Here is a 24,683-nt window from a genome sequence, read left to right on the forward strand (position 1 = left end):
CCTAGAGACACCCATCAGACAGGCAAGGGCCTGAGTTCCCAGGACATCTTGCCGTTTGGTGGAGGTGGAGGGTATGGAGGATGTGCCAGAGACAGATTGGGGAACAGATTTTCAGTTACAAGGGTGGGAGGGTCCCAAACATGCCAGGAGAGACACCTTACACCCCAGGATCCCCAGCCAGCATCCAGCTTGGCTTGGGGGCCCACACTGGCTAACCCTGTTCCCAACCTGAATGGCCATGGGAATTTCCCTCCCATTCATTTTCCCTTTGGCAAGCAAAGCCCATGGCCCGCATGTTTAGGTAGGAAGCATGTTACAGTCCCGCTAAGTAGGACTGGCCAGTGGTTGAGCATTCGCAGCAGTGCTGTTCCAACAACCCCTGCTCCAACCAGAGCCACAGGGCATTTTTCCCCTCCTCCCTCTGCTTCAGTCAAAGGACCTGAGCAACAGTTGTCCTTTCTTCCTACCCTTTTCTGAGACCTCAGCTGAAAAATACATTCTTTCTGGTTTTCTCAGAGATGTCCCACCCATTTCACGTACCACACCACACTGCTGGCTCTAGCAGTCTGACAGATTGGGGGAGTTTGGAGACCACGAAAGTGGCAGGCTGCTCCTCCATATCTCTCGTCTCAAGCCTCTCACAACACCCACATTCTTCCTCCATCAGGAACCCAAAGAACTGATGATTTCTGGTATTTCCCTACACTGGAGTTGAGGGTATTTTTCTTCTCCCCAGGGGCAAGGGTGGGAGTGGCCAGTTTTTATCTGATTCAGAAGCTGTGTATCAAGAGCTTGGGGAGAGTCTGGTATGGGGAGTGAAAGAGAAGGGGGTTTCTCCCATCAGTATCTATGCATAAATGCATACAAAATGGGTGTTGTGATTATTTGATTTTTGTCTGGTGCAGGGCACATAGAAGGATGGATAGATGATAGATAGATAAATAGATAACATAATGTAGACATCTCGGGTAGGGTAATTGCGTGTGTGTGCGCATAACGGAATCTGCGCGTATCTGCACAGTGTGTGTACAGGGTCTACGTAGTTGTTTTTGCAGACTCTGTGCCTACATGTTGAAGAAGTGCTCGTTTTAGTAAACCTGGGGAGTATCATATATGGGCAGGTGGGGCTCGTGCCGAGAGCTTTTCTGTTTAAATGTGCCCACCACCTGGTTGCGTGCTGACACCTTCTCCATTCCACAGCAGTGATAACCGTACTTTTCAACAAGTCTTAGGAGGGCATTTCTTTGAGGACTGAGGGGGAGGGAAGGTAGAGGGCGCCATATCTGGGACCGTAGCTAGGTTGTGGAAGTATGGGGTGGGGTGAGGGGTGCGTGGTTTTCTCTGTGTGGGTTGGAATGTTGTTGTGCCCAGATGCGAGTGTATTTGTGCACGGGATGTCGGGGTCCTCCTTCTGCCTGCGCCGGCATACATCTGCCTGGCAGTCTGCCGCCTCAGCAAGCAAGGGGGTGAGTTTGGGAGGATGCAATGTGTAGGAGGAATGGATGGAAGTGTGTAGGCAGAGGGGTTGGGGCAGGAGCGGGAGCGAGGCGGAGGGAGCAGAGAGGGGGCGTGGTCCCCCTAATCTCCCCACCCACCCGGCCAAAAGCTTATCCTGATTGGCTTCTCTGCCGCAGAGCTCAGGTTACTTTCTCCAGCAGAGCGGAGCGCGGGAGAGAGGACCCGAGAGCTGAGCGTCTGGTTCAGCGCGGGTCTGCGGGCTCTCCACCGCTTTAGAGTCCGCACCTGGCACCTCATAGACCCCCCACTCCCGCCCTGCACCAGCCTCCGTTCCAGCCAAGGACCACTGACACCAGCATGGACTGCTGCACCGTAAGTTCCAGGGCCTGGGGGACCCGCACCCAGCTTGGTCTAGGGGAAGGGGCACCCGAGAAGCCCCTGGAGAGCGAGTGAAGGGTGAAAGAGGGTGCAGAAGACCTAAGAGAAATAAGGGTGCCTGCTGAGACACAGGGTGGTGGGTGATGGAAGGCGTCCGCCTGACTTGGAAGCCAGGAAAAATGCTCCCCAACTCGCGGGGGCGTCTGGGCGCCCATCCGCCAGGCAATCTGAGATGGACTGGGAGCTCAGCAAGGCTTTGCAGCAGGGAAGCTGCAGGTTAGAGGAGAAGAGGAACTTCCCCCCAGGAGACGCTGGAAACCTCGCCTAGCGAAGCTGCCGCCACTCCTTTCCGAATCCTTTGCCCTGGTTTTCGGCCCCCACCCCATTTTCCATCCCACTGTTGCCGCCGTCGGTGGGCGGACAGGATGACCCTCGGGACCCTCGCGTCCTGTACAGTGTCGGGTGAAATAGTTCATATTGACGAGCTTAGTAGTGATGATGGGCAGCAAAAGAGCCTAGTCCGTGCGGTTCTGGGAGGGATTGGCCCAGCCTCCAACACCTTCTAGCCCTGGAGGGGGCTGGGTGAAGTGACCGCGAGAGAGCCCTGCTGGCGAGGGAAGGAAGTGTCTGCAATTTGTCAGCGCCCACACGGAGACCTAACGTCAAAGCAGGTTGCTGTTAAGGTACTTGGGTATGAAAGCGCCTGGCAGAGGATCCGGCTCCTGGCACTAGAGGAGTACAATAATCATACATACATACAATTTATTTGTTTATTTTCTTATTATTTTTAGCCCCTAGGTATGGAGAAAACCCTACTCTATAAAGTCCTTATACTCTCAATTGGTTGGTCATCCCAGCGAATGATACAAGAGGTTATGAGTTTGTCTTCCCCCCACCCTCCACTCTATGGATTACAAAAGGAAAAACAAGATTTAGAAGGAGACAATAGCCTAGTTTAGAAGAGGTGAGACTTCCCTAGGTCTGGGTACCAAGAGGCAGAAAGAACTTAGGGGCAAGCGGTTGTGGTGTTGTGATTTTAACTCTTACTAATACAAATAATAGTTGTCAACTTGTGAATTCTTGTCATGTACCTAACACTTTATATGTAATCATCACAGCAATCCTGAGAGGTAGATATTTTCCCCATCTTACAGATGTGCAGTCTGAGATTTAGAAAGATTAAATGATTTGTCCAAGGAGGCAGGGCTTCTAAGTGTGGAGGCAGAACACGAGCTTTCTTTGATTCCAATAGCTGTACTTTAACCTCTCCTATAAATATTTACTACATTTCCTCATTATAAAGGTAATATGCTCATAACAGAAAATTTTAAAAACTAAAGTATAAAAAAAGAAACATGTCAATCATCTACAATCCCATCCCTTGGAGAAAGAGCATATTTTCTTCCAGCCTTTCCCCTCCATTTGTTATTCTTCAAGAAGCAGGCTTGGGTTGTGAAAGGAGGAATGGGCTCTTAATGGAGGTTCCAGATTCTTCACCCCCAGCCGTGTTTTACAAAGTAGGGAAAATAAATGGATGGTGGGTTCTGGATATGAATGCAGGGGAGAGGAAATACTGCTGAGATGGTAAGAATGATGCAGAAGGGAAGGCAGGCAGGGGAAAGAGGTGAGAGAGTGAAGAATCCGAGAAGCTAGCGAAGGAATGTAGCTCCTCTCTGCTGGTTCCCGCAGGACTAATTAGGGTAAGATGTCAGGTCCCTGCCCCGTAGGCTCTGGTTTGCCCTGGACAATGCTCTTGAGTGCCCATGAGGCCATGTTGAGGGATTGGTAAACATGGTTGGAATAAGTGCCCCCTAAAAAAAAAGGGGAGAAGCTACCCACCCAATCAGTACAGAATAGGTAAATACACAATTATCCCAGTGGCCCAGCGCCCTGGGTCACCTCCTCCAGTGCATTCTGTACACAGGAGCCTTCCCCTTTCAGGTCCTGTCCTAGGTCGGAGCAGGAGAGAGCACCATTGTCAGACTGTGCAGGGGGGCAAGAAGAGATAACAGGGGCAGAGGGCTGGGACAGAGCTGGGGCTGAGCATCTTCCTACCCATCCCCATTCTGTGGAGGGCTGCGCTTAGTGCTGGGAGGAAGCTAGGACATGCATCTGGGCGGCAAGGGACAGGTCCCTCTTTACCTTCCATTCTGGGACTCTCCTTGCAGACTGTCTGACCTGGTGCTTGGGCGACACCTAGTCCTGCCTTATTTCCTTCTTTCTCCTTCGTACAGACACTCAAATATAAATGAGAAGAAGCAAACAGATCTTTTTTTTAAGCGCAGGAGCTGTTGATTCACATGTACCAGTTGCCAATTTCCATAGTCACATATATCTGACTTTCCTGAATTAATATAAAAAGGCAAGGAAACATTTTTTGGGATCTTTTTCCTTTTTTTCCTCTTTTTTTTTTTTTCCTGGCTAATCTAGTTGACTTGGTCCAGCTGAATGCCTAGAAATAATTAATTGCCTGCCCTGAGGCAGTGGTTAACTGCACAGGTTTCTGAATCTCATCACTATTTGTCAGCCCTGTGACCTTGGGTAAGTTACAAAATGTCTCAGGATGTTTCTTGACCACTAAAATGGTGATTCAATGAGGTAATGTGCGCAAGGCACTTGGCACAGGGCGCAGCATATAACAAGCAGTAGGCAGGGATAATTCTCAAAGCTTTCAGGATTTGGAAGCTGAGGAAGACTTTATTCATCTAGACCAAGTTCTAGTTGTGGATGAAGATACTGAGACCCTCAGAAGTGAAGGAATGTGCCCATATGGGATCAAAAGCCATGGCTTGTGTTTCACCCACCAGTGCAATGTCCCCCTCTGCCTCCCCTTTCCCAGAAGCACCCCACCCACCCACCCAGTTGGTGCAAAGCTCTCAGGCACACATCACCAGATCTTGGATTTGGAAGGCACCAGCCCAGGCACCGTGACCTCTCCTGGCTTCCTTTTACTGTCCCTCCACCTCTGCCCTGAGAATTTGGCTGGAGGAAAAAGGGAGCTGACTCCAGGGAGGCGTAGAGTGTTGGGGGTGGCTCTGCCTGTTGTTCCATTCTGGATCCAGTTGCAGTGGGTGGTGACAGCAGGTGGGTCTTAGCATGTTTGGGAGAAGATACCCCTTCTTCCGCTCAACCTCTACAGCCGCTAGCCGAGGAGAGGGGGTCAAGAATGTTTTTTTGATCATTGTCCTCTTTTGAGAAGAAGCTTCACTGTTCCCTAAGAATATCCCAAGAAAGGCTTGAGCCCTGACAACCAAGGATCCCAAAAGAGTCATTTCTGTTATAGGCGAGGATAAAAGTCAAGGAGAGCGTGCTAGACCCAGGAAAGACAAAGAGTGTGTTGGGCCCCTCCGCAGCCATATTAGCCCTTTTTAACTCCTTTTAACAGCATTTAAATTAATTGTGGACACCTTGAGCACAAACTGAAGAACTCTAAAGTCTAGGAAATGAAGACAGCCTTGGGAACCATGATGAGAGGAAGCCATTTGTAAACCTGGGCTGAGGGATCTGGAATTTAAACCAGAGTCTCCACGGGCAGGACCTGGTTGGAGCAGTGACCACTGAAGCCCCACTCACAGGCATCCCACTTCAGGATTGGGTGATGGAGGGAGGGGAAAGGAATAGGACTGAATTACTATTACTACATGAGACCTTGGTCATCTCATGCTGGAGAAGCAAAACACAGTGAAAGCAGTAGAAATCCTCAGGAAGAAGAGAGAGAGAGAGAAAATTCCTAGAGGACAGAGGGTCAGTTCAAAGGAGAAATGCCTTTCTAACTCCACAGTAACCTTCTACTTCCTACCTTGCATCATCACCTTGAGTGATTCAAAGGGGCTGCCACAAAAGTTGAGCAACAAAGGGGCTGGGGGGTGGGGAGCTGAGGCCCTCTCCATTCCAGGGCCTTGCCTCTGAAATCAGTACCAGCAATTCCCTAATTCTTGCTATCCTCAACTAGGGCAGGCTGCAGGAAAAACAGAAACCTGGAGCCTGGGGGTGGGTCTTATTGCTTTTAGTCTGACCACTTTAACTTACAAAAACAACTATTCGGGATCAACTTTATTATTTAAAGGAATCATGATCGCTACCATTAAGTGAGCAACTAGACTGTGCCAGAAACTTCCTGCATTTCACATTGTTTATTCTTCCCCAGGAGGTAGATATTAAGTATCTGATTTCAGATGAAGGAACTGAGATAGAAGATTAGAAAACTTGCCCAAGACTACTCAGTTAGCAAGTGGTAGAGCTTGGTTCATTTTCTTGACTACCTTTGCTTATCCTGCAGAGTAGAGGTTAAAAATGTACTCTGGACCCTGACCTACAAGGGTTTGAATCTTCGGTCCACCAATAAGTGGCTGCACCCGTAGCATGTGGAGGTTCCCAGGCTAGGGGTCTAATCAGAGCTGCAGCTGCCGGCCTACGCCACAGTCACAGCAACACCAGATCCCAGCCGCATCTTCGACCTGCACCACAGCTCATGGCAACGCCGGATCCTTAGCCCACTGAGCAAGGACAGGGATCGAACCTAGGGATGGTTCCTAGTCAGATTAGTTTCTGCTGCACCACAATGGGAATGCAGGTTTTTAAAACTCTAATCATCAGTTTTATTAGGGATAAGCTGGAATAACAATAAAAGAGATGACATAGCTTTGTTGTCAGGACTAAGAAAGAATAACATCTGTAAAACAATGTTACTATGCCTGAGCAAGGGCAGTGGTCAAATGGTAGGCTATTGACAATACTTCCTCTTGAGTGTGGAAAGGGCTTCTTGCTCCTGCTTATCTTTCCTTTGTCCTATTCTGGAGTGAAGCCTTGTCCCGGTAACTTCTCTCAGACCATCTCCTCTCTTCCGTGTTTGAGTACATCCTGAGGAGATGCAAAATGGAGAGTCCAAGGGAAAATAGCTCCTGGCCTCTCCCCGTGGGTGGAGGGAGACTGGCTCACTGAGAGGTAAAGTCCATCTTCACACTTCTCCCAGCTTTGAGCTCCAGTGTGATTTTTCTTGCCAAGGAACTGTTCTGTTGATTCTTCTAAACCCTCTCCCAGGAATCCTGGATTCCTGAGGGCAAGAGGAAAGGCAACCACATGCATGAGTCCCAGCTGTGGTTTACTCTGCACCTCCAAACTCACACTCCAGTCAGTTGAGCAGCTCCTCTAACTGGCTGGTGGTGATGGTCCTTCCCTCACTCAGGGCTACCTGGCTGTATCCCACCTACCCGTGCACTTCTCTTGCCTCAGTTGGGAACACAGCTGAGTCCACTTGACCATGATCCTTCCTTTTTGTCCACCGCTGCCCAGGAGGGACATGCGCCACACACACACACACACACACACACACACACACACACACGCTCCCTTCTCTGCACTTCCCACTCCCTCCTCGCCCTTGTTTCAATCCCCCAACGCTCTCCTCCGACCCCACGGTCGCGGGATCTCGGCCCAGTCACCCCACGAGCAACCCCCTGCCCCGCCCCCAGGAGAGCGCCTGCTCCAAGCCGGATGACGACATTCTAGACATCCCGCTGGACGATCCAGGTGCCAACGCTGCCGCCGCCAAAATCCAGGCGAGTTTCCGGGGCCACATGGCGCGGAAGAAGATAAAGAGCGGAGAGCGCGGCCGGAAGGGCCCTGGCTCCGGGGGGCCGGGCGGAGCCGGGGGCGCCCGGGGAGGCGCGGGCGGCGGCCCCAGCGGAGACTAGGCCAGGTGAGGTGGGTGGGGCGCCTCGGGCTGCTGGCTCCTTCCCGACCCAGGACCCCTCAGAGCGGCTCCCCTAGTCCTCCGAAGGAGCAAGGAAAACTAAGGGAGGCTGGGGGTGGAAAGGGGTGTAGGGGGAGCTGAGGATGGGGTCCTAGAAATCCGAGATGTGCGGTGGGTGGGTGGGAGGAGGCTGAGGGTGCTGCGGGTTCAAGAGCTCACCTGTTTCTCTCCACCCTCCGTCCTGCCCCACCCCGGACTGAAGAACTGAGCATTTTCGAAGGTAATGAATACGACTCCGAAGCAGCAGGGTGGGACCCCCGAGTGGGAGAAAAGGACCAAATCCTCAACCCTTTCCCTTCCACCCGCCCTCATCCCCTCCCAGCCAGGGAAAATGCACCTGCGCCAGCGGGTTTTCTGACACTTGAGATGACTGAGGCTGTCACTGGGACACACCTAGACCGACACAGATTCGCAGTCACTCCCATTTGACTACACAACCCCGGCCGGGGCCCATAAACACCCTGCGGCTCACACACGTACCGGCCTCAGGCTCGTTTCAGTGCAGTGAAAGCGGGCGGACGGTTCCGGGTGCCCGGGACTCCCCAGTGCTCCCCGCCCTAGTTCTGGTTCAGGACAGAAGGGGGAGAGGACGTATTTGCGGGGGGGGGGTGTGCTCAGACCTTCTCTCTCCTCAGTTCCCGAACAGAGATGGATGCCGCGTCCCTTTCGCAGTGACGAGACTTCCCTGCCGTGTTTGTGATCCTCTACTTCCGACCAACCTGCCAGCTTCAGGAGCCCTCTCTGCGTCCCCAGAGACTCCCTCTACCAGGCAGACTCCGTCGAAGAGTCGCTATGTCCACGCCCTTTTAGTTAGTTCTCCAGTCTAGTATGGTACCCATTCGCCCGTCCTCCCCACCCTAACCCCAGTCCCCGCGCTCCTAAATCTTCCTTCTTTAGCTTCTCGCCCACTTCTCCCCGCACCTGCATGCAGCTCTGCCTCCGCAGCCTCCGTGCGCTTCCCGTCGCTCACTGCGGAGGGCGCCCTACGCGTTGCCCAAGGACACACTTTAAAAAAAAGTCCTTTCGTTCTGAGCGCAGCTAAAGGGGGCGCCGTGCGTCTCCGTGCTGTTCACGCCCAAGCCTGGCCCCAGAACTTGGGATCCGGTACGAGGAGAGAGGGGAGGAGGGTTTTTATGGTGTCACATACCCCTTGCTGTGACCACAAGTCCCTATTTCATACCCCAACCCCACACCTGCCTGTAATCTACCCTCCCCTCTCGCCAGTGCAGCCGAAGAGCCGCCTCTCCAGCTCTCTGCTTGTTTATCCAAACGCCGAGCGCGGGGGAGGCTCGACAGGAGGAGTCTTCCGCGGCCCCGCCCCTGCTCCGGCTGGCCCCGCCCCCACCGGGCTCCTGGGGCTGTGGCCGTGAGGTTTTTTATCTCCGCGTGTGCATGTGACTGTGCTGGGTTGGAATGTGAACAATAAAGAGGAATGTCCAAGTGTTCAGAGGGTGCCAGAGGGGAGGGGGTTGGTGTACACGAGGCCACCGCTCGAATTCTGAACAAGTTTCCTTTGACCAAGCCAAAAAGTGGGGGTGGAGAGGGGGAAGGGAGAAGGACCTAGGTTAAAACGTATCCTTGGAACCAACAAAACTTCCCACCCACAACATCCCCTCCAGGGCTTCAAGCCGGCTCTTTCCCTTACCCATTATACTCTTCGGGCCGCCTAAGGAATTTGTTATATTAGCAGAAGAGGGAGACAATATTGTACCCAAAGTCTTTAATTATTGATAATCATCCTCGGGGATTGGGAGAGAAATCACACAACCATAGGGATCTTGGACTTTGTGGTCGTCACCGTGCTGGCAGAGGGGGCCCTCTCCAGGAGTCCATTGTTAGAATCCCCCCTCACAGAAGTTTGCTCCAAAATCCCAGGTGCGATGGCATCCTCCCTGATAGATATAGGCATTTCTTAGTGAAGGCTGGTAGCACCTGTCAGAATACGCCCATCCACTAACCAAGGACTTTTCGTTTTTACTACACACATGGATTATCATGGAACTGGTTGAAATGATTCCAGGCCCCATCATCCCCCAGCACACACCTACACACAGAAGTGGCCTGAATCTAAATGTTTAATGAGCTCCTGGTGATTTCTGTTCAGGTATCTGAGGGCCACACTTGGAGAAACACTGCTCTGATCCCTATTCTGGACACCACGACTGACAGCTAAAGTGGATGGCAGGCAGCTTTTGCCTCTCCTTTCCTTACTTCCCCACCAGAAGAACTCAATTCAGCTGAATGCTCAGGACAAACTCAACTCCTGCCCTCCACAACCTGTTGACTGATAAAAGACCTGAGGAGGGCAAGGGCAGCTCATGAAAAACAAGTCCTCCACTATGTACATTTCACTCACATGCTCAAATACATCTGCTGTACTGCCACCCCCACCTCCAAAGCCCAGTGCTGGGCAGCCTTCTGCCTTGAAACACCCCTTAAGGTGCAAAGTCACCAACTCAATCCAAACCCTTTCCTCCCACCCTGCACCATCCCTCAGCCTTCCTGCTCACCGTAGGTCACTGCCCCCATATATCTCCTTGGGCTTCTTCCTTCTCTCTTTCTGGAACCTTATCAGGCAGAACACAGCAACCGACAGGAACAGCATACCCAGGAGCACTCCGATCACAGCCCCGGCCACTCGGCCTTTGGAAGAGTCTAAGGAAACACAGGCCCCTCAGGTGTAGCCCTTCCTTGGTACCTCAAGTAGCTTCATAGAACCCACCTGCCAGCCCAGCGTTTTCCTAGTATCCCTTACCAGTCACTGAGAGGGTCAGCTCACAGGACGCACTGCCCATCTGGTTGGTGGCCACACAGCGGTAAGTGCCCGAGGAGGCCAGGGAAAGATTGGTGAGAATGAGCTGGCCAGACACCTCATCTAGAAGGTAAAGAGGAAGCATCCCATCAACTCACAGTGAGCACATTTCATTTCATCCTTATAGCGATCCTGTGAAGAAGGGACTAACCTCATTTTATGAGTGGAAACTGGCTCAGAGAAAGAAAGTAATTGCCCAAGGTGACCCAGAGAGGAGGTGTCAAAACCGCTGCAACTTCTGTGCTCTTCCCAACCCTGCCTTTTCAGGGGAGGGGGGGATTGCACACACATGAGGTGTTCAGAAACGCAATGCAATAGGGGTGGTGTGCCTACTGGCTTCTGGTTGGGGGAAAAAGCCTTGATTACTGGCAACATGTTCTTTGGAGTGGCTCTAAGCTGACCCAAATGCTCTTCTAAGCTGCTTACCTTCCCTTTAGAAGGAAGAGTACATGTCAGGAGGTGATCTGGGGAGCTCTTTGGTTTGATAAAGGGTTTGCCTGGGGTTAGGGCTGGGACTGAATGTTGTACCTGCCAGGGCATTGGAGCCAGCATGAGGAGCCTGAGAAGCCAAGATTCCTAGCCAGCTCTATGGTTCCTCCAAAGAAACTGGCTAAATAATTCAAGCCAGTCCATGCTCCTCTGCCTCAGCTTCCTCTCTAGGAAATTTGGAAATGATTCATGATCCTTAACAGATCTAAAGGAATCCCTTCAAAATAGACACATGAGAATGCCCCCTTCCTTCCAGGATATCAGGAGTACATTTAGCTTGAGAAATGCTCCAGGACCACGCAGCCACAGACTGTACAGGAAGACAGGAAGGGACAATAAAAGGAAGCAAGGAAGAAGCAGGGAAAAGGTATATATAGTGGTTTGTCTCCTACCTGCAGGCTTGGAACTTGTAATGTGGGTGTGTGTAGTTTAGAGACCAGATTTGCCCAGGTCCCGAGTCCCTTCTTTGAGGTCCTGGGCCCTTACCTTGCACCATGCTGCCAGGAGAAGGTGTTGGAGAAGATCCAAGGCGGACCCAGTTGTACACTGGCCTGGGGGCTCCCTCGGAAGAGCTGCATCTCAATGCAGCAGAGCCCCCCACGAAGGTTTGACCACTCTGACTGCACAAGGGACTACTGGGGGGCACTGCAAAAATCACAGGAAGTTCCTTAGCTATTTCCAAACTTCACCCCCAGAAAGTGCTAAATTTCCTGCTTCGATACTCCTACCACATAGCGGTCCACTTCTGGTTCACATACCACTGCATCCCCAGGAAATGATGTCCACTATTGGAAATTCTGATTGTTAGAAAATTCTTCCTCATGTTGAGCCAAAATCTGTGCTAATGTAATAGCCACACATTGGTCCTAGTTCCTCCCCTCTGGGTCCACAAAGAGAAATGAAAAACCTCTCCTCCACAGGGCAGCCCCTTCAGATATTTGAATGCAGTTGGCATATACCACCTCCTAGGTCTTCTCTTTTCCATCTAAACATCCCCGTCCTTTTAAATAGTTTCTTCTGTTTGCTCATCTCCAAGTAGGCTCTAGTTTGGGGTGAGATGGACACTCTGAACACAAAGTTAGTGCTTAGTGGTCAGACCCCTTGTTCCTCTAATGGTCACTAGCCCTCCCTGCTGCCAACTTAGAAAGGGACAGAATCTGAACCACAAATGGGAGGTTCCCGCAAAGATGGAACTGTTGGGACTGTGACTCAGATTCCTTTCCATGGGAAGGGCTTTCCCTCAAACCCTTACTAGGGACCAAGGGAAGAGCCACTCTTTGGGGAGGGTGAGGTAGGGGTATGATTAGAAAATTTTGGGAAGGGGGAATTTTCCCTTAAAATTTTCCCTTGGGGTCCCCAGTGCACTTGTGAGCTTGGGCTGGAACTTGGGATATGGAAGGGTTTAGTAGGGCTGGTACAATCTTTGAGGGTACAGGGTTGGCTCATGGGTTCCCAGCCTGCCTTACCCAGCACAGTAAGGTTGATTAGCCCCAACCCATTGGTGTAGAAATCTGGAGGGTTGTTAACATGACAGAGGTAGGTTCCAGTGTCTGAGGGGCGGACATCAGTCAGTTTCAGGGTGGCCACTCCTCCTGTGGGGGGGTTCTGAAGAAGGCTGGCCCTCTCTGACTTAGAACCAGTTGGATACAGCTGGCCATTGGTGAAGTACAGGATCTGGTGAGAAGCAGAAGATACACATATGTGCCTTTTGCTGCCTGGCATCAACTCTACATGCCTCCAAAGCAAGTATAAGAGGCCCCTCCCTTACAACAGCCAGGGAAGCTGATACTCTGTAGCCAGAACCATGAAGGATTTTTTTGTCCCCAAATACCATGCCTTTCTAGGTGCTAAATGAACTAGATGCATTGCTTTCATTGCTGTTGACTAAGCATGCTCCCCATGGGGGGAGGGGAGCAAATATTCCTGGAAGAGGCAGCATTTTATCCTGTTTTTAATCACAACAGCTTAGCCTTCATGGATTTATTCACTGACACCGCAGCTGCCCTACCATAGGGGAGCTGCATGTAGGAACCATGGGGTAGGAAATTGGATATACAGGGCTGTGTATGTGGTATAAAGTCACGCAGACTGCAGTCCTAAGATCTAGAAGGAGTCCACTGATTTTTTTCATCCAAGCATACCGATCCGCAAGGCACCCTCTCCTATGCGGCGCCCTAAGGTGGGTCCCCTTTCCCTGCCTCTCCTGGCCAAGCCCGCCAAAAAACAGGAGCCGCCACCGACCCAAGCCCAGGTGCCCTCAGCTTACAGGTTGGGACGCTGAGATGGGCCTCCCGGGCTGCACGAAGCTCCACTCCAGGGCGAAGTTGTCCCCCACGGACGTGCTGTAGCTGCAGATCAGCTCTGCCGTCTTGCCCACGGGCGCGCTCAGGGGCTCGGCGGGCACCTTCACCTCCACCGCCAGCCCGGGGACTGGGGGCGCCGAGAGAGGCCGGCGGGAGAAGCGCTCAGGAGACCCCGGCCGGGGCGCCTCCCTCCCCGGGCCCTGGGGCTCAGGTCCTTTGGCTCCCTCCCTCCCTCCCTCCCTTCCCGAAGGGAGGGAGGAACCCCCACCCCGCTGGGTTCGTGGGTGAAAGAACTCAGGCAGCCCGATCTGAGGGTGTTTGTCAGGGGGCGGAAAGAAAACAATACCCGCGTTGTGGTTAAACCCGCTGGAGAGGCCCAACCTCTGCCGCCCTCTATCCTGGACCCTCCAGGCCTTCGACGTCGCCCTCCCCGGCGTCGCCCCAGCCGCTCCTGGCCCTCCCAGGGAGCCCAGCTTCTGCCCCCCAGCTTTCACCGCGGTCCGCCGGCCCCCTCCTCACCACTTAAGCAGACCCAGCCCAGCAGGGCTCCGCAGAGGAAGGACCCCGGGAGCCAGGCCATGGTCATGTCCTGCCAACTGTTGGTCCGGCTGGGTGTCTGGGTCTGGGAGAAGGAAGGGAGTGCCCACAGGGCAGCCTCCTGGTACTGGGCCCCAGCAAGACCAGCTATCTCAGAGCAAACAAGGGGAGAGGCTGGCCCTCAGGTAAGGAAGTGCTCCTCCCTCCTCTAGGCCCAATACAGGAATGTTCTAGCCTTACTCCCTTCTTTTGTCCCCTTCCCCCCCAATTTCTGAAGCAGTCTTGGGGAAAGGGCTGGGCTCATGGGAGAGGGGGGACCCCACCTCAGGGGAGGGGGATCAGAACTGTAATCGTGGGGAAAAGTGACCCTAGAGGAAGAGGGAGGCATCTGCTAATCTGAGGGCTGGCAGATGATGTCACTGCTTTGGGGCCTCACACTGTGAGCTGGAACCCCAAGCCAAGACCCTATCCAACCCCTTCTGGTTCGTTATGAGCCCCTCTTCTTTTCTCCTCTGAGATTCCTTCTTTGACACTTTTATTACCACTTACTGGAGCCAGAGTATCCATGGAAACGACAATCCCTCTCCACTCCCAGAGCCACCCCATTTCATGGCCTGAGAAACTGAGATCTGGAGGAAATCCCCCCCCCCCCAATAGGAAATGGTGTGGCAGGATTGGAGCAGACACAGGCATCCCATCCTGTGCCAGGCTTGCCCTCCGTACACAGGGGATCATCACTGCTGGATGGGCAGATGGGTAAGGAACCAGTGGTCTGGGGGAGGGGAGCAAGAGTCAGGTTCCTTTGCCCTTGGGGAGAAAGCAGGAGATTAACTGCTGGTACAACCAGCCATGGGCACTCAAGCTCCAGCAGAAGGTCACCCATTTCGTCCTCTTGCTGCTCAAAGTGAGTTAGGGCCTCCCCAGCCTCAGGCTCTTTGTGCCTCTCCACCAATGCCTGACAGCAAATGCCCTTTTTTTAAAGACTCTAGAAGAGTTACCCTGAGCCAGTAAGCCAAGCTGGAGGCTGTGTGGGGAAGCCCTTCTGGGTCCTCAGACAGGATAGTCCTCTCTGCATCATCCTGAGCTTTTCTTGGGAATTCCAAGTTTGAAAAGGCCTTTTGACTCTCACTTTCCATACAAACACAACGTATCTTTATTGAAATTTGCAAAATAAAAACAAAACCATGCATTTCAAGTTAGTTTAAAAAATATCTTTCTTATCCCCTGCCCCAACAAAACCCAACCAAGCCAGCAGGACAGGTTACCTTAATGCAGGGAGCTGGAATGGGAGTGAAGGATGATGTTAGATGCGGTTGGGTACAGACCAAGGGGGCCCGGAGGACTGGTGGACTGGCAGTCCCTACCAGGCCCTGGGGTGGGGGTGGGGATGGTTGCCATCTCAGCAGCAGCCCGCTGCAGTCCTAGAGAGGCCCAAGAGGGGGTGGAGGCTCTTCCTAATCCCAGGTCCGCTTCTCCTTCTCCTTCTACCTCCTGGAAGTTTGGGTCTTAACTGAGACTCAGTTTTCCCTTAGTAAATAAAGGCGGGGGCAGAGGACCAGAGGTCTGGAAGACTCTCCGAAGACCCTGGCCTCTGTGCTAGGGGTGACCCCTGTAGGAAGAAGAGAAACCAGATAGCTTAGCCAGTGAGTGGCTCAACCATCACACCAGAGACCCAGCCTGACTCTGGGCGGGCACCATTACAGGGACAGCACCCATGCGGCTCAGAGCAGAGGATGAGACCCCCCCAGGACTGGGGGATATTGGCTGAGGGTGGGCCCCATCCATCCTGGGCAGCCTTGGTGAAGGCAGGACCTGACTGGAGAGGCTGGACGTGGGGGTCAGTGCACCAGGCCTGGAAGGGCCTTGGGGTGGCCGGAGGGCTCGCGCCGAAGTAACAGAGGAAAGGGTTCCATTTTTGGAGATTGTGTCTGAGCCCTTGGGCCAGGGTAGGGTCCGGGGAGCGACGGCGTCCTCCCTAGTCATCAAAAAAGTGAGAAGAGGTCAGAAGCTGGGAGCAGGAAGAAGGGAGTTTTCCCATGCTTTGTCTTCCATCTTCCCTCTACTTCAATTCTCCTCTCCCTCAAAATCTGCTCATTAGAATGATGTTTCCACCACATCCTTCCTTAGATGAGAGCTCCCAGAATGCCCAGCCTTTGTAAGAAGAGCTGGGAGAGCCCACATCTTGGCAGAGACCAGGGACACTTACTTGATATCATTCGCTGGCTCCTCTAGGGCCTTGACACGGTGGTGGTACAAGAGGACTGACCCAGCCAGCAGCCCCAGTCCAACTAGGGTACCCACAACAGCTCCAGCAACCACTGTAGCCCCAGGGCCTGGAAAAACCTTGCTGTCAGAGAGGGACTCCCAGCTATTCCCCGGCCCCTTCCAATCCCACTGCCCCACTGCCCCACTGCCACCATACACATTTTCTTTCTTTGTTAAGAAGAAGGTGACTGTCAAGCCGAAAGTGGTCACTGATCAAAACTTACACGAACATTTGACCAAGACAAGCTCTTTGTCCTGTTATAACAAGGGACCTCGGCAGACAGGCCTCCTCCCCTCTTGAATCCCACTCCCACCATGGACCAGTCGTCTCCTTCACCACACTTACCCCTAACTGACCTGTGCTCACTTCCAGGGTCACATTGCACTGGGCACTGCCCACCTCATTGTGGGCCTTGCAGATATACACTCCAGACATGGAAGTAGAAAGGTTTTTAAGGCTTAAAGACCCATGGATAGCATCTGTGGACACAATTTAGCCATCAGTCCAAGGATCCTCCTTCCCATAAAATACATCCTGCCCCCTTCTCTGGAATGTCCTTTTGGACTCTCTGGGAGACTCTGCTGTCTGTTCCCTGATGGAGGGGAAAGGTGGGTTCTGCTCCCAGCGGCCCAACTACTAGCTCAACCCCCTGATCCATTCCACCGCTTGGTATCCCCAGGTGATATCTGAGGCTAAAGAGGAAGTGATGCCTAGAAAAACCAAAACACGATTTCTACTCTTATTTCTGAATGGCAGAGTGGTGAGAGAGAAAGAACACTGGGTGAGGTGTTAGAAAACCTGGGCTCCAAAATAGGCCCTGTGACTTTAAGGAAGTTACTAGTATCCCTGAGTCCCAATTTCTTCATCTGTAAAATGGGGTAGTATGACCTACTTGATGGTGTTGAAAAAATTATATGAAATAATCTAATGATTTTAACAGTTAAAGTTTATTAGCTGCTTATTCCACACCAAAGACTAACTGCTGTTTTTTTTTTTTTTTTTTTTCTTTTTTGGCCACATCCACAGCATGTGGAAATTACCCTGCCAGGGCTTGAACGTGCACCACAGCAGTGACCAGATCTGCTGCAGTGACAATACTGGATCCTTAACCCGCTTTGCCACAAGAGAACTCCAAAAACTAAGTTTTTTACCTGTACTAACTTATAAAAGTTTCACAACAAACCTATGAGATAAGCACTATGTAAAAAAAAATAAAACTTTTGTTATAAAAATGGTCAAGAAAAAGTAGAAAGAGGGACAAAATGAAAATTCATATACCCACAACCTAGACTCAACAATTGCTAATGTTTTGCTATACTTATTTAATTTGTTTTTCTTTTTTTCTGAGACATTTAAAAATAAATGCTTCAGCCAAAAAAACCACAAAAAGATGTTCAACATCACTAATTATTAGAGAAATGCAAGTCAAAACCACTATGAGATACTACCTTACACTGGCCAGAATGCCCATCATCAAAAAGTCTACAAACAATAAGTGCTGGAGAGGGTGTGGAGAAAAAGGAACCCTAGACAACTGTTGGTGGGAATGTAAATTGGTGCAACCACTGTGGAAAACAGTATGGAGATTCCTCAGAAAACTAAAAATAGAACTACCATTGGATCCAGCAATCCCACTCCTGGGCATCTATCCAGAGAAAACCATGACTCAAAAAGACACATGTACTCAGGTGTTCATTGCAGCACTATATACAATAGCCAAGAGGTGTAAGCAACCTAAATGTCCACCGACAGAGGAGTGGATAAAGAAGATGTGGTACATGTACACGATGGAAGATCACTCAGTCCTTAAAAAGAAAGAAATAATGGCATTTGCAGCAACATGGACAGATCCAGAAATTATCATGCTAAGTGAAGTCAGTCAGACAATGAGACACCAACATCAAATGCTATTGCTTCCATGTGGAATCTAAAAAAAGGACACAATAAACTTCTTTGCAGAACAGAGACTGACTCACAGACTTTGAAAAACTTATGGTTTCCAAATGAGACAGGTTGCGGGGTGGGGGGATGCACTGAGGGTTTGGGGTGGAAATGCTATAAAATCTAGTTGTGATGATTGTTGTACACCTATAAATGTAATAAGATTAAGTAGTTAAAAAAAAATCCATGGAGACATCTGGTCTATGCCCAAAAGTCCTTGAAATCTAGTACTGTCAAAAACCATGGGGCATGGACCAAACATGTTCATGGATGTTTTGGACGGAACCCAGTTTCAAGGACCTTTTGGCATGGACCAAATGTCCCACGGACATTTTGGAGAAGACCAAATGTCCTGCAAGGTCCTACTCTTTTCACAGGTGCCCATCCTAATAAACATGTGTCCCCACCCATTAAAAAAAAAAAAAGTTGCTTTTAATTTTGCCATAAAAAAATAAAAATAACTGCTTCAACATGAAACTCCAAAAAATAAGGACATTGTCCCACAAAACCTCGATACCATTACCATACTTGATAAATTTAAAATAATTTTTTCTAAAAGCATTTAGTACTCCATATTTCAAATGTTTCATCAATTAACTCAGAAAAATTGAAGAAAAAAGCTCTAACTGCCCTCAAATGTCTTTAACAGCTGGTATATTCAAATCAGGCCTATTGATATTCACATTTTACAGATGAGGAAATAGAGGCATAAAGTCACACACCTAGTGAACTGCAAGTCTTCTTCTAGCCCCAGCACCTCACTTGAAAGCACCCAGCAGGTGCCTGCACCTGGCAGGTCCTCTTTTTCCAGCCTCCTCCCCACATCCTCCTGCTCCAGCCCAGTGCTTTTCAGCATTGCCTCCCCCTGGTACCCCAGCCCCTCTGGTACCTCAGCTTTCCTCTACCCCAGACACACTCTCCGTTGTCTCCAGAAGTTCCCTCACCTAGAACTGGTGCAAAGAACACCTGGGAGGATGGGGGTGACCGCACCCACTGGTACTGGGCAGTGGGCTTACTCCTTGGGGACTGGCAGCTCAGGGTCACATTGGTCCCCACACGGGGCACACCCTGGAGGTGGCAGGATGGAGGAGCTGGAGGCACTGAGGGAAAGGAGACAGGTTGAAAACTCACATCCAGGGGACCAGTGGCAGCCCCTCCCCACTCCCACACACTGACCCCCTGCCCCCTCCCCCAACCTTCCCACGCAGGCATTTGGGGAGAGACCTGCCTGACCTCCCTCCCATGGAGGCCTCCCACTTACCCAGCACATTGAGTTCTAAAGTATTGGTGCTGTGACCTCTGTCAGTGCCTTGGCTGTCCTGCACATTCACAGAACAGAGGTAGGACCCAGAGTCTTTCTCCTGGAGGCCCTGCAGCCGCAGTGACACATTCCGGGAGGGCATGGAGTAGACCAGGGACACGCCGGAGTTGCTGGATGTGGCTCCACCGATGTATGACAACACCTGGTGTGGGGCACGACACCCCCCTCCCTTTATTCCATGCCTGCTCTGGGCCCAGGGTTCAGCTATCCCCTCCCTGAAACGGGGTGTCTTCCGATGCCCCTCCCCTGCACCCATTCCCTCTAGCCTGTACCAGCTCTCCATTCAGCCCCTGTCTCCCTAGCCACCCTCTCACCGCCTGGTTCTCTTGACCAGAATAGTTCCTGTCCCCCTATCCACTGTCTCTTCATCTCTTACTTGGGGTGTTTAGAAAGTGGTATCATGGATGAGGGATAATAAATAGGGGGGTGTATGAAGGAAACTCAGACTGCAGAGGTAGATCCAAGGAAAAAAAATATCCTTTAAAATCTTTTATTCCCCCCCACCCCCAATGTATAAGTCCAGGCCCTCTGGAACCTGGATCTACCCTTCAATCTAAGTTTCTTTCATACATACCCCCTACTTATCAAATGACCTTCTAAACACACTTTCTAGGACCTTGCAAGGAGCCAGTACAAGAAAGAGGCTCTGAAAATGGCATTTCTTTGGCTTCTGGGTAACTTTGCCTCTGAGTCTGTCTGATGTCAGGAAGGAGTGTAGGTGGGAAATTGTAGGAGCAGATGGCTCCTTGCCTCTCCAAGAAGGTTATAAAGGGGCAGTGGGAGAGAAATCATTTGGGAAGAGAAGTGGCCTGTGACAATGTCCAAATTACACATAAGGTGAAAACACAAAGATGAGCAACTTTTAAGTTGTGTGATTCTTGCTCTAACCCTTGGCGTTTCCTATACCATCAAACCTCACTTTCCCCCTCATCCAGTAGTGAAATGCCTGTCAATATTTGGTGTTCTGGATTTCTAGGGAAACCTAGGGAAAGCGAATTCTTTTGGGAAGCCTCCAAGAGCAAAACAAAAATTGAATCGATGAGGAAGACCTTGCTTTTCCTTGAAACTCCTGAACCACCACCATTCCCCGCCATTCCCCGCCCCTCCCCGCCTCCCCCCCAACCTCCCCCACCTCCCCCACCTTTGCCGGCTCTTCCCTTTGCCCCCCGCTGGGCGGAGCTAGCCTCTAGCCCAGACACCTCCTCCCTCACCTGGTTCAGACCATTCCCTTCCTTTATGAACCACATCACGGTGAGCACCTCCCAAGGCTTGGGCTTGGTTGAAGACACCTCCCCTTGCAGGGTGTACCAGGCCGGGAGCACCACTTCCGCTCCCTCTACCGCCTGCAACTTGGTGAGGCCGGCGGGGACGTGCAGCTCCAACTGGGCCCGCGAGGGGGACGCTGGGGATGAGAACGAGGAGGGTGAGCGTGGAGGGTGGACCTGCCCCCCACACAGCCGGGAGGAGAAGATGAAGCTGGCTGGGTTCCCCCGCTGTAGGTCTCGAAGGCTAACCAGGAACCGCTGGCCTGGGATCCAGCTGTCATTTTTATCAGAGTTTATTCTCCCCAACCTTAGCTCGCAGCTTTTAGCCGGAATGGGGACACGTGTCTATGGCATTCATTTGTATCCAGAGGCACAGATGTCCCAGCACGGAGAAGAGGAGGCAAATTTCCAGCGAAGGGTTAAGACATTCAAGAGGAAGGACAGATATCATACTTTTGATGTACACTCTACCTGGGTCACTTGATCCCCCAATTTCCCTGGGGGCTAGAGCCAAGAGGGGGGGATGCTGGTCAGGATCAACAGCATCCCCATCACCCCTGTGTTCTCAACCAGATAGAGGAGGTGGGTGGGAGGGTTAATTGGTTACCAAATTAACCCCGAGGCTCCTGAACTACTTGACAGCAGCCCAGTGCCCAACCTGGCTCAGGGACTGGTGCTCCCTAGCCTACCATTGGGTCCCCACTCATGGGCTTCCCCAGGAAAGCCCCCAAGGGACCATTTGGAGCCCAGGAGATCTGGGCCAGTCCTCTGAGGTTGCAGGGAATCATGGCAGAGCTAGGAAGAGAATAAAGGTCCCCTGACAATCTAGTACTAAACAATCAAGTACAGAGCTTGTGTCTGCCTGCATCTGGCCTTCAGGAGTTGGCCTGGGGTGTTGGTGCGAGGAAGGGACAGCTGAATCAAGCTCGCATCATGGTGTCCAGGAACACTCACTTACTGCCCTATGAGAGGCAAAGGAGGAGCAGAGTCAAAGCCCTTTGGGGGAATAACCTTGGGCTTGTCCCCAGCAGGGCCTGAGGAAGTTGGCCACCCTAGACCTTGGCCCTGCTCTCACTGAGGACCTGAGTCCTCAGCCTCAACACTACAGTAGAGTCTGAGATGCCACATCTTCATGGCGATCAAGGGCCAACGTGCGACAGAGGCCGCACACAGGCCTAGCTTTACACCTCCTAGAGCTCAGCGGAAGGCTTCTAAGGGGCCAGGAGCGGAACCGGCCAGGATGCACGCCACCCCCACCGCTTCCTGGCTTTGCGTCTTTACTGAACCCCCACCCTTGTTCCTTGGCCTTCTTAGCACCCCCCCTTCCCATTTCCTGGCCGGTCCCTGCAGGCCGCACAGGAAACTTGTGCCCGGTGATAAGCCAGAAGACAATGAGGAGGGCGCCGCTGGACGGGCCTGTGGGTGGTGCCGGCTAGGCCCGGCCTTTCTGCAGCTCACTCCCAGAGGCCCGACACGATTCCCGCCTGGAAATCTGCCTGGGTCCCGGGAATGGGGCGAGCTGCCTCTGCCCTTGATGCCCTGAGAGACCTCCTTCAGGCCCTGCATTTGTCATTTCACTTGGCAAAAGGTGTGTCTGTTGGGAGGGTGGGGGGAATCCGTAGTAACCGGATGCACTGGAGTCTGGGCAAAGGCTCCCTGTCCTGCGCCCCCAAAGAAAACCCATGGCTTGGCTGCCCTGGGTCTTGGAAGTCCGCTGAAGCAGAAGCCCCTCAACTATTTGGCCCCCTTTTGGTCCCCAGTGCCATAGGGAGAGGGAAAGGGGGTGGTTGGGTCTGAGTAAGAGTCAGGAGCAGCCCAGGAAAAGGACCCTTCTGGCCCATTCCAGACTAGAGCGAGGAAGCAGGCAAGAGTAAAGGATAGCGAAAATGGGCCCGCTCCCCAGGGCTACTATTTTTAGTCTCCTTCTTTCTCTGAGAAACTCCCCCCACGGGCTTCTCACGCCCCAGGGGCAGCAGCACTGAGCCACCGAGGAGCAGGAGGGCAGAAAAGCCCTGATAGTTCCATAGGGCAAAACCGAGCCTGGACAGTGCCTGCCTGCCGCAGTTGCCTACCCGGGGCCATTTAACCCTCGAAGGGCTGGTGGGAGCTCGGCAACCCCTAGGGAAGCCAGTAGGGCCCTTGAAGCCTGGGTTCAGTATGAAAACTGAGGCTCAGAGTTAGGATAGAAAGAAGATGGGTTGCAGGATAGATAAGGATGATGCCTTGGCCACAAAGTTGAAATTTTCTCCCTTGTTTCAAGATCCCCAACAGGGGGGATAGGGAATTTGGGAGTGGAATGCCAAAGAAAAGAGGCCTTGAGGTTGAAGGGAGAGGGGGTCCTTGGGAAAGGGGGCCTAAGAAGTCAAGGGATCCTGGAGCAGGCCCACCAAGACTAGGGGGCAGGAAGGTGTCTCTGCTTTTTTGTGGCTGGTCTTGAACCCCACTTTGTCTGGGGTACTTCATCCCCTAATGCCCTTGCAGCAGACTGGGCTAAAGGGGACTCAGATGAGTTAGGTGATTCCCATCTCAGTCCCCATCACTGTGGTTGAATTTTTCTCTACATCTTTCCAAGCTTTACTTGCCCTGGTGGCTTCCAGCCTGAAAGTGGGAGTTATAGCTGCACCAGACAAACCCACCCTTCACCCCCATTCAGGAATCCTTGAAGAAGGATGGCAAGAAAGCCTGGGAGGCAGCATGTGAAACAGCTAAGTTTCCAAGGGGCCTTTTCTCCCCAGATGTTGCACTGGGCCACCTCCAGCTTCTGGGTGCTCCTGGGCACCTTCAATACTCCTCAAGCACTTGCTCCAAGGAGGCGCCCTTCCTCTGGGACTCCTTTGTCCTTTGGCTCTGGGAACTGATTAGGGGTGGTGGACCTCTGGGGGGGGATGGTGTCACAATTCTGCTCCTCCAGGCATTCGAACCCCTCCTCCATTTCCTGTGTCCCAAATGACCTCACGGTCATGCTTTTGGGGGCACCTCCCTTGATTCCCAGGGCAGGAAGCAGGAGGAGGGGGCAAGAGGGAGGATCTGGGCTGGGGAATTGACATGAAATGGTGTGTCAAGCCCAGAGACCAGGGAATTCCCTAGGGGCTCTTGCACATCAGCTTGAGCGGTGGGAAGTGGGGGGGACGGATGGGAGGGGGACTGGAGTTAAGTCCTTAAGCTCTTTAGCCAGTGTCTCATCTAGCAGCTCAGCTCATCCGGCTCTGCTGGGTGGAGGTGGGCAGTGGGGGTGAGGAATGGTTCTGAGTCCTAACCCTCTCCCTCACCGCACACACTGTGCCCAAAGTGGTGGCTGTTTGCCGACACAGCAAGGACAGAGTCAGCACTACTCAGTGATACCTTGTGTGGTGGAAAATAGCAGTGGGGGTAGGGAAAGCGTCTAAGACAGGAATCCCAGCCCACCCAGTTCCTCATCAGTGCCCAAAACCACCTCCCCCAGGGTCGGATTCACCCCATCTCCCACCTCAGGTCCTTTCCAGGTTCAGGGTTTCACTCACCAAGAGTAGTCAGCCCCAGGAACAAAAACTGCAGTAAGTTGGTCGCGGGGGACCCGGGCAGGGAAATCATGGCCTTCCCTGGCCCGGATGGAGTCAGGGGTACCGGCTCCGGGACACACCGACCGACAGGTGCTGAGGCTGCACGACAGCAGGATCGGACGCAGGAGCCGGGCCACTGACACCAAGTGCAGCTCTGGCCAGAGTCTGGGCGTGTGTGTGCCGGTGGCGGGGTGGGGACCAACAGGGACTCGGGGGCGGGGCATTCGAGGGGGCGGAGAGGTCGCGGTCCTCCTGGGCCCGGCGCGCCGGTGACCCGCCGCAGGGGGCGCTCCTCACGCTTCGACGGCCGGATCCCGCGGCCTCCAACAGGTCAGGACGCAGAGGGATGTCAGGTGAGTCGCGGCGCCCCGACAGCCAGCTGGAGGCGAGGGCCGAAGAGAAGGATCCTGAACTATCGTACTGCACCGTGCCCTTCTGCCCGCGTGGGACAGAAAGGGGAGCCAAGAAGGAAGGGAGGTTTGCACATTATCCCACGTCCAGGGGCTACCCGGACCCAAACCCTAAACAGCCGGGGCTTGGGAGTTCCGCGTCCTCAGCCTAAGAGGAGAGGAGGGGGGCCGCGTTTTCCCGGGACCACTGGGGGTCTGCAAATGGGGGTCGG

The 24,683-nt window shown here is 52.6% G+C and overlaps 3 protein-coding genes and 1 long non-coding RNA gene across 7 annotated transcripts; 1 reads left to right on the forward strand and 3 right to left on the reverse strand.

The window, feature by feature from the left end:
- Positions 1–1,670: 1,670 nt before the first annotated feature.
- Positions 1,671–9,035, forward strand: NRGN (neurogranin). Of its 2 annotated transcripts, XM_021063063.2 has the most exons (4): positions 1,671–1,830; positions 7,308–7,534; positions 7,791–7,808; positions 8,224–9,035. In XM_021063063.2, exons 1-2 carry the CDS (start codon positions 1,816–1,818, stop codon positions 7,527–7,529), a joined length of 237 nt encoding a protein of 78 aa, XP_020918722.1. In that variant the 5' UTR covers positions 1,671–1,815; the 3' UTR covers positions 7,530–7,534; positions 7,791–7,808; positions 8,224–9,035. The 2 variants fall into 2 exon arrangements, with proteins under 2 accessions (XP_020918722.1, XP_020918723.1); XM_021063064.2 differs by lacking the exon at positions 7,791–7,808 and having other exon boundaries at positions 8,224–8,362.
- On the reverse strand, positions 6,411–8,451 carry LOC146399912 (uncharacterized). Its single transcript, XR_014815534.1, has 2 exons — positions 8,209–8,451; positions 6,411–6,889 (listed from the first exon to the last, which is right to left on the reverse strand). It is a non-coding gene; the product is annotated as an uncharacterized LOC146399912 (long non-coding RNA).
- A 258-nt stretch (positions 9,036–9,293) lies between the features above and the next one.
- Positions 9,294–13,858, reverse strand: VSIG2 (V-set and immunoglobulin domain containing 2). Of its 2 annotated transcripts, XM_021063060.2 has the most exons (7): positions 13,712–13,858; positions 13,156–13,319; positions 12,356–12,563; positions 11,376–11,534; positions 10,344–10,463; positions 10,099–10,243; positions 9,294–9,480 (listed from the first exon to the last, which is right to left on the reverse strand). In XM_021063060.2, exons 1-7 carry the CDS (start codon positions 13,776–13,778, stop codon positions 9,348–9,350), a joined length of 996 nt encoding a protein of 331 aa, XP_020918719.2. In that variant the 5' UTR covers positions 13,779–13,858; the 3' UTR covers positions 9,294–9,347. The 2 variants fall into 2 exon arrangements, with proteins under 2 accessions (XP_020918719.2, XP_084832645.1); XM_084976519.1 differs by lacking the exon at positions 11,376–11,534.
- Positions 13,859–14,858: 1,000 nt separating this feature from the next.
- On the reverse strand, positions 14,859–24,228 carry ESAM (endothelial cell adhesion molecule). 2 transcript variants are annotated; one of them, XR_014815533.1, is made up of 7 exons: positions 24,023–24,228; positions 20,469–20,659; positions 19,198–19,399; positions 18,881–19,036; positions 16,341–16,474; positions 15,936–16,062; positions 14,859–15,704 (listed from the first exon to the last, which is right to left on the reverse strand). XR_014815533.1 is itself a non-coding variant. In XM_005667461.4 (7 exons), the coding sequence occupies exons 1-7, from the start codon at positions 24,090–24,092 to the stop codon at positions 15,389–15,391; spliced, it is 1,185 nt and encodes a 394-aa protein (XP_005667518.1). In that variant the 5' UTR covers positions 24,093–24,228; the 3' UTR covers positions 14,859–15,388. The 2 variants fall into 2 exon arrangements, 1 of the variants encoding a protein (XP_005667518.1); XM_005667461.4 differs by having other exon boundaries at positions 16,352–16,474.
- Between the last annotated feature and the right edge of the window lie 455 nt (positions 24,229–24,683).

The sequence above is a fragment of the Sus scrofa genome, chromosome 9 (assembly GCF_054392235.1).
Source record: "Sus scrofa isolate SSC_HxYL_T2T_F1_AM1 chromosome 9, Sscrofa_HxYL_maternal_Yorkshire_Landrace_v2.0, whole genome shotgun sequence".
Classification (NCBI taxonomy): domain Eukaryota; kingdom Metazoa; phylum Chordata; class Mammalia; order Artiodactyla; family Suidae; genus Sus; species Sus scrofa.